Source organism: Lasiodiplodia theobromae (genome assembly GCF_012971845.1).
Source record: "Lasiodiplodia theobromae strain AM2As chromosome Unknown scaffold_25, whole genome shotgun sequence".
NCBI classification, from domain to species: Eukaryota; Fungi; Ascomycota; class Dothideomycetes; order Botryosphaeriales; family Botryosphaeriaceae; genus Lasiodiplodia; species Lasiodiplodia theobromae.
The window spans coordinates 435,034-443,097 of NW_023336458.1; the positions used below are offsets into that span (position 1 = coordinate 435,034).

General features: G+C 50.2%; 1 protein-coding gene across 1 annotated transcript; it reads right to left on the reverse strand.

Annotated features, from left to right (window-relative positions):
- Positions 1–5,294: 5,294 nt before the first annotated feature.
- Positions 5,295–6,966, reverse strand: LTHEOB_8129 (Aspartic-type endopeptidase; the record flags this gene model as incomplete). The annotated part of the gene is made up of 2 exons (XM_035517572.1): positions 5,295–6,563; positions 6,613–6,966. The coding sequence occupies 2 exons, from the start codon at positions 6,964–6,966 to the stop codon at positions 5,295–5,297; spliced, it is 1,623 nt and encodes a 540-aa protein (XP_035370676.1).
- Between the last annotated feature and the right edge of the window lie 1,098 nt (positions 6,967–8,064).

The window sequence follows — 8,064 nt, forward strand, 5'->3', positions numbered from 1 at the left end:
CTGTACATGGTTCACACCACAAACTACGGCGGTTCTTTGCATTGACATTTGCGCCTGCATCCAGGAGCCGTCGTACGAGTTTTGGATCGCCCTGGGCAACAGCGATGGTAAGGGGTAGATATAAAGAGGACTCTGTATCTGTGTTCAATAAGCGCCGAAGGTGGTGTTTCTCCAAGTTATCCAAGATCCAATCGATGGTATCTTGATGCCGGCCTAAAAGTGCGTATTGAAGTAGGACAGTGGTGCGTTTCCACTTGGAGGAACCTGGCCGCATCTGTTGCATGCGCAACACTGCAGCCTTTACTCCAGTCAAGGAAAGAAGCTCTACAAGAGCTAGTTTGTATGGATGCTTGAATAACGCACGTTGGAACTGGTCACCCAACTTGAAGCCGCGGCTGTCCCAGAATTGAAGCCTATCGTCGACGTGTCTTACTCGTGTTCGATACTGCAAGAGCGCTGAGTCCCATGTCATGTCAGCCATTCGAATGTTACTTGATTCAGGTAAGTACCCATTTCGTCCTTCTAAGACAGACAATCGTAATAGATCTTGTTGATCGACATTCTCCTCCTCGGCCTTCATGACATGAAGCAGCCAAAATGAATGTGCATATTCTGTGAGTGCATATTCAAAGCTCAAAGGAACTGTACTGAATTTCTTGAAATCTTCATCACTTTGTTGTGATTCTTTCCTCTCAAATGGCGTGTTGATAATCTCTTCCAGCAGCAGGTACTTGATGCATGATCTCGACAGTTCCCATTGTGCGTTAAATTCTGACTTTCCAATGGAAGCCGCCAGTTTATCAAGACCTTCTGCTCTTAGGTAATCTAGCACAGACTGATGTATGAATTGCAATGTCAATTCGCCATTGTAAATTGGATCGAACTGCCGCATCTCATCACTTGGAAACCGTCGAGTGCTGAACCTGGGATCCGTCAGAGATTGATTTCTCTGGACCTGAACAAGACCTCGAGAGACATCGTTAATAACTTTCTCCATGGCTTTCAGGTTGCGAAACTCCTTGCTCTCAGAAAGCTCAGCAAATGAGGTGTACTCCATGGTAGCGTCCACAGCTAATGCGTCCCGGAACTCGACTAAGGAAAGTGGCTGAACAGCAAAAACTTTCCATGTGAACAGCTTAAGGGCTAGCTTTCGATCGTCTAAATCACCGCTCAATACGAGAGACTCGTATAGATCTTGTAGCTTCACCGGTACTGTTTCAACAGCTTTTTTGATAGTCTTGAAGGACATTCCTTTGTTGTAGAGGCGGTCGACTTCGTCGAGTACAACCGCAACCCACTGGAAGACGCCATTGGATCGGTTCTGAATGATTTTTTCGAGAGACCTTTCTTCTCCCCTGATGTTGTTCATTACCGGATGGTTTTCGATTAGAGTGGTAATGTCCCGGTCGTTCTCTTTTTCGATGAGAATCGAGAGGCCGCTGTTGTCGTATATCATGGGATAGTATCGACAGGAAACAACGACCTTTAGCTCTCCTCCAGTATAGTTAGGGGCATGCCCATCCGTGAGCTTCTTCAATGCGGCAATAAGTTCTCTTCCGAGAGTGGCCACATCAGCCCGGCTACTCGATAGCTCATCAAGAGCATCCACAAGCAGGGTAACTGGATGTGTCGGGGTTTCCTTGGTAAGGATATTGGAGAAACAATCTCGCAACTCCTGCTCTGACCAGGTCCAGGTAACCCCGTGATTTCCTCGTGAATTTTGATAGCTCTTGTATTTTTGTGCCAAATGGGTCAAATTCTTGGGGAAATATGGAAGAACCTGGTGTAGAAGAGCGCGATATAGTCCCAAGAGACTGTGCTGCATTTCCGACTTCCCCTGGCCATGAATAAAAAATGCGGCTACGACCTCTTCATCCTTATGTTGGTTGATTTTCCATTGGAGCATCGATTTCATGAGTATGGATTTCCCAGATCCAGGGGGTCCAAGAATCCAGAGGAGGTTTGAAGGTGACTCATTCCACGTTTTGAAATTAGGGTTCTCAAAAATCCAGCTGCAGGTACCTTGAGCAGGGCCGGTTGCCTGGAGTTGACGATCGTTCTGCTCTGGAAACCATAAGGATTGAAGACAATCTATGTTAATGTCAGTGGTATAGAAATATATGGAGATTAAAGCCACTAACCTTTCTCATCTTGAGTCAGTTGCGACGCAAAATCAGCGCCCCTCTTTTCCACTTCCTGAACAATTCCCGTGAGCTGATAGCGAATGTGCCCATAAATGGGATCATGCACTCCATTAAATTTCACCATATTACTATGAGTTCGATTTATTGGAAGAACAAGATAAACCCCACAGTCGTAGGGTCTTCCATCCGTGGCTGAATGTGTGCTGACTAGGATTTCGTGGGGTCCAGACATCGACCATGACCCGTCGGCCTACTCCCTCAGTCAGCATTTCCGCCAACACTTAAAACGCTTAACTTCACCTCTGTTGAAAGAGAACATATGTCCTTGATGTCGCCCACATCGAAAACTGGTCAGGTGAACTTACCTGTTGTTGTGCGGTTGGAGATTTCAGAGTCTCATAGAAATTGACCGTGGTTGTACTTGCGAAGTTCTGAGCAAATATCTTGTTGATAGATCGAAGGTCTGCTGAGTTTTCGTCGTCTAGTGGGTATATGATCCTTCGATTCGTAATATCAGGATTCATATCAATGAGCGATCCGATCTTCATTCCTTGGTTGGGGACGCCGAAGAAGAATAGCCCACGCAGATTTGAAATGTTCCGTTTATCTTGGTCATCTTGAGACTCAATCATAGCATTGAGAGCCTTCCGTGACATGGGTTAGCTGAATCCTGATGTGCCAAGGGGTAAGACTTACGGCTTTCACTACGATGCCACCAAGGCTATGCGCAATGAATACGAGTGGTCTTTCGCGATGCGCCTCTCTAAGTGTGGCAAGGGTCTTTCGAAAAGTGTCTGCAATATCAAGAATGTTTTGGAATGCGTGCTGCTCGGGAGAGGTGTCATAGCCGTAGATGAATACACGAGCTTGCGGAAAGTCTGACGGCAGGTCGTCTCGCAACCACATACGCATCCTCCCAGTTTGCTTGAATGACCCAAATGCATGGCCGTTGAGTCCACTGATCGCTACGACGTCAATCTTGCATTCGTCGTCTGCAGTAGTATGTAGGGGCGTAAACCCTTCGAAATGCGCATCAAGGTGAAGTTGGCGTCGGGATTTTGGGATGTCGATGAAGTAATCTGGCTGTCGAGCCAGCGACGCAGGAATCTCCGAGAACCCTAGTGTCGCAATGCACTCTTTTTCTCGTAAAGGATTGCATGCGAGGGAGTGGATTTCGACGTCCACGTTTTCATGGAGAGAAAATTCTCCGACAAGAACATCTCGGATTTTCGCCTCTCCAAAGTCTCTCGGTATACCCCGAAGCCTGAAGCACTTGTCCTTGTCGGATACCATTTTAACGTCCTCGGAAGTTTATCATGGGCTAGTAAGCCTCGTTGGGGGAGGAACAAGCGCCGGTCCCAATCTGCGTCGGGCTCCAAGGATGCCGGGCCTTGGCACATGAGAGGGGGAGAGTAAAAGAGTGATAGCGTGGCCTTGCGCTGTTCTCGAAGCCTTGCAGGGCGGGGCGACCTGCGCCCAAAAGCTGAGACTACGCCTATCCTCAGACGTTAGCGACAGGAAATTCAGATGAGAGTGTTCATACTTTCGAACAGATGCGACGGCGTGTCTTACTGAGTGATGAAGTGTGATCAGAGGGGATTCAACTGTCCTGATCAACATCGACGTGCTGTATCTGCTGTAACCCGGTGAGTTGTCAGCGCCCGACTTTAGTCAGGCCGGGCAGCTACCAATCAAGTACTTATCGATTATGCAAGCAAACAACGACTGTGGGGTCCACGTCGGGATTACCCCACACATAGAGGGGTACTGCAGCCGATTGCTAGCATAGCCATAAAACATAACGGAAGTAAGCCTCAGATCTTTAATCTTATTTTTTTTTTAAAAAAAAAGGAATAAAAAAAACATACATGGGTAGTTGAGGCTATTATCCGGATGTAAATGTAGAATGAATAATTATACATTCATGTCCGGACGATGGCTTCAAGTACCCATGGCATGAGCGAAAAAAAGAAATTCACGGTAACTGTCGGGCTGCAATATCCCCTACACGTGTTGCAGAGCGATAGCTAGTAACCGGCATTGATGAACAAATTGAAGTCAAAGCGCTTGTTGTGTCCTCATGTACAATAGGACGAAGGTACCAGAACAGTTTCGGGATAGGAGTATAGACTCCTCATCACGCCTTTCCGCTATAAACAATCCGGTCTTCTTTCTTTTGGTGCTCATGCGATCTTGGCGAAGCAGAAACGTTATCACAAGGTTAGCGTATCGGCGCTCGATGTAACTCCATAATTCAGCAGTAGTGAATTCATCTTCTATTTTGCTGTTGAATGAGGAACCTCCATCAATGAATAGCTCAATCTCGTAGCTTAGACGGTTCTGGTAGTGAGCTGCTTTGCCGAAGTCTGGGGCGATTTCTGTGCCGAGGTGCTGGAAGGGGACTTGGTTGTATGCCTAGCTGGGATCCTGAAAAAAGTCAACACCACGCGGCTTTAGGACTGTGGTCTCAAAATCAGGACCATCGATCGACGCGGTTTTGCCGGTGCTTTTGGCTGTGGCTGCTGCGGTCCTGGCTCTCTTAGCAACTAGCTGGGCGCCGGAGGCTGTTGGGTCGTTCGCTAGGCTCCCTGGACCACCGGGTTTCGACATGTTGACCGAGAGCCAAAGCTCGTTTGTTTGTATAGGATCGGAGTCAGAAATCTCTGGGTCAACATTGGAGGCGGTGCTGCATTGCGACTGTTGCTCCATTTCTGCTGTGTGGGCAAGAGCGACCGCGCGGAACCCTCGATAGCAAATGTATGACCTCTGACTATGCTTCAATTGTTCTTTCTTTTGCGACTGGATTCTCCGTTGGTTGAACGCAGAATTGTTAATTGGCTGTACTTTTGCCTACCTGTCCCGAGGGGTGCAGTAAGATTAGGGCGTAACGCTGTTGACTGAAAAAAAAAAAAAAGAAACCGGCTGAACGATCATCAATAGCGCAGCTATTGTCTCTTCCAAGTGCGTGTGACTTTCCAAGCCTTCCAGTAGTCATGCGAAATAATGAGGCTAGGTTCGTGAGCTCTGATGAGTACATCAACATTGCTGACAAAGAAACCAGCGATATCAGAAAGTTTAGATTCACTCTCACATTCACACGATTTATATGTAATTTCTAGCATTTGAGCGGGTATATACTTTGCCGAGTACTCATCTACGAGCACCCTCGCCCGGCAACTCCACGTCCCGCGCACGGTACGAATCCATCCGCCCCTCGGCCTCATGAACCAACGCCGGCACTTCCAACTCCAGCCTGATGGGCGACTCCAGCTGCGACTGCAGCAGCTCGTCTGCATCCTCAACCCGATTCTCCGGCGCCTCTCCAAGCCCCGCCCTTGTCCACCGCCACCGGCACCGGAGTACGCAGCCGACCGCAACAATGACAAGCACAAAAACGACAGCAGCGAGGCCGATCGCCACCTTCGCCTCCGTCGAGAAACACTTTGAATCCGCGACGAGATTACAAGAAGAAGAAGAAGACGAAGAAGACGAGGAAGAAGAATCAGATGCCTCACCAACCGCCTCCAGCGGCCGCAACACCTCCGCCCAACTCTCATGCCACGCCTCCGTCTCGCCAACGTCACTAAGGCTCGTCGCGCCCTCCGCAATCGTCCTGACATCCTCACTCGCGAACCCCGGGCCCGGCGCCTGCGCCAGCCAGGCGTACCCCGTCTGCCACTGCCGCGCGAAGAACGCAGCCTGCAAGAACGCGCGGCCCAGCACCGTCTGCGGGCTGTTGCGGCCGTCGCTATTCGCGTTCGACGGGCGGCACGGGAAGTACGGGGTATCGGTGCGGATCTTGGGGATATTGAGGGTGAGGTTGAGCAGGGCGAAGGGGACGACGATGTCGACGGGCGTCGCAGCAGCGGACCCGTTCTTGAAGGTGAAGGCGAGGTAGTGCGGGGAGGAGGTGATGGCGTGGTAGGCGGGGGAAGACGTGTTCCATAGGTAGAGCTGGATGTTGGCGTCGAAGGTGACGGGCAGGTGCGCGGCGATGGCGTCGCAGGTGGTGCGGGGGAGGTAGAGGTAGGGGACGGCGGGGTCGGGTTGCGCGGAGAGGGGGGGCTTCGCTTTCACGTCGCCGGGTTGGAGGAGGTGCGGGATGGGGGAGGTGGAGGAGGAGGAGGAGGAGGAGGAGTTGAGGAAGGCGGAGCTGCCGTTGGCGACGCCGAGGTAGATGTCGGCGAGCCAGAAGTAGTCGTCTTGGACGGCTATCGGGCTCGAGATGGTGCGTGAAGCGTCGTAGCCGCCGAGGATGAGGCTGCCGGGGACGTTGTGCATCGCCGATCCCATGTGTAACCCGAAACTCAATGACGGGTATGCGTGTTGCTTGTATCCGTTGGAGAGTGCGTATTGCGACGAGACGGTGCCGTTTGTCGTGTTGTAGTTGAACAGCCCTGAAGAGCCGTGGAGTGAATACTGCGAAGTCAGCTCAAGGATCAGGGGGATTTCATCATTAAGCACTCACCAGTCCGGCATCGAGGGGGTAGTGGTTGTCGTTTGCCAACGTCACGCTGACGTTGTCAGCAACTGCGACCGCTGTCCCGTCCAGATGCTTCGGCGTCCCATGTTTTGAGTGCAATGTGAACCGCTCTCGTATAAACCGTAGGCTTCCTTTCAATCCTGTCAGATTGTAGATGTATCCACCCTCGAAAGTCAACAACGACGAAGTCGTCATCGGTGCACTATCTCTGCCGTTGTCGAGGCTATGGTTGTTGGAGCCCGCCTGCGGGCTATTGTTCCATGTCGAGCAGCTTGCTGCGCCCGACTCGTAATTTGTGGCGTTGATGATGACCGAGAACTCTGAGAGGGCGGGGTACATGGGTACGTATTGCTCAGGAAATCCTGTGGACACGTTTAAGGAGTTCCACGGTCCATCTAGGTTCACTACAGCATGTAAGCAGAGTATCATAACCACGGGGGCAGTGCTTCGTACCACTACTCTCAGAGAACGGCATTGAAAAAGGCAGTGTTTCTCCAGCCGCTGAAACTGCAAAAGCCAAGACGAGGCTCGGGGGTATCGATGTTTGAATTGAATTGAACATTGTAGGAATGATTGGGAAGTTCTGATGCTTCCGGATTGGGTATCAAAGCGGAGAAGGAAAGATGGGAGATATTGAAACCCAAGAGAGGGCCTTATCTATTTGCCATGGTATATAAGCCGAGTCATGAAAGCTCGGCTACTTGTTGTTAAAGCCACTACCATTCCTGATCCCAGGACAGGGAGGGTGGCCGAGGCAGACTGATTGTAAGCAGATCCTTCCCCAAACATTATGTAACTCATCATATCATCGAGAGTTACGAATCGAGAGTATGTGCGGTTTGATTGGCAGCTGACGCGCATGTCTTGGCAAGTGATGGAGGAATCCTATCCTAATTCTTTGGTACAGGAACCGAGCTAGAATCCATGAAAGGCTCACCGGGCGCAACGCCACGCATGGTAGCGCATGTTGTCAAAGACTAGTGCTTACAGATCCAACGCCGACTACTGCCTACTAGCAACCAGCCGCAATAACTACTAGGCTTCAAGGCCACCTGGTAGGCTCTGTATAGTTGAAATCAAGGACAAAAGATAGGTAAAAAAGAAATATAAAGTCTATCTAGAACGTATTAAGTGGCTGCAGAGGTATGCGACAAGTCTGCTCCCTCAAGAATTGTGTGATTGTAAGTTGTGGGTTGGCCGCGGGACCTAAGATCCTACCGAGGTCAACCTTTCATCACAGATCCTTCAGCAGCAGCCTCTTCCATAGATCAACTCGATGGACGTTTCCTACTGTCATTTGTATTGGTCTGGGCACCCTCGACGTTGCGACAAGTCAATCCCTTACATTCGCCAGTTTTGCGGCTGAGTAGGCCGCAACCTGTTTATCCCACTCGTCATATGCAGCATGAACACTCAGCTATTCTGATTTCTTTGCTC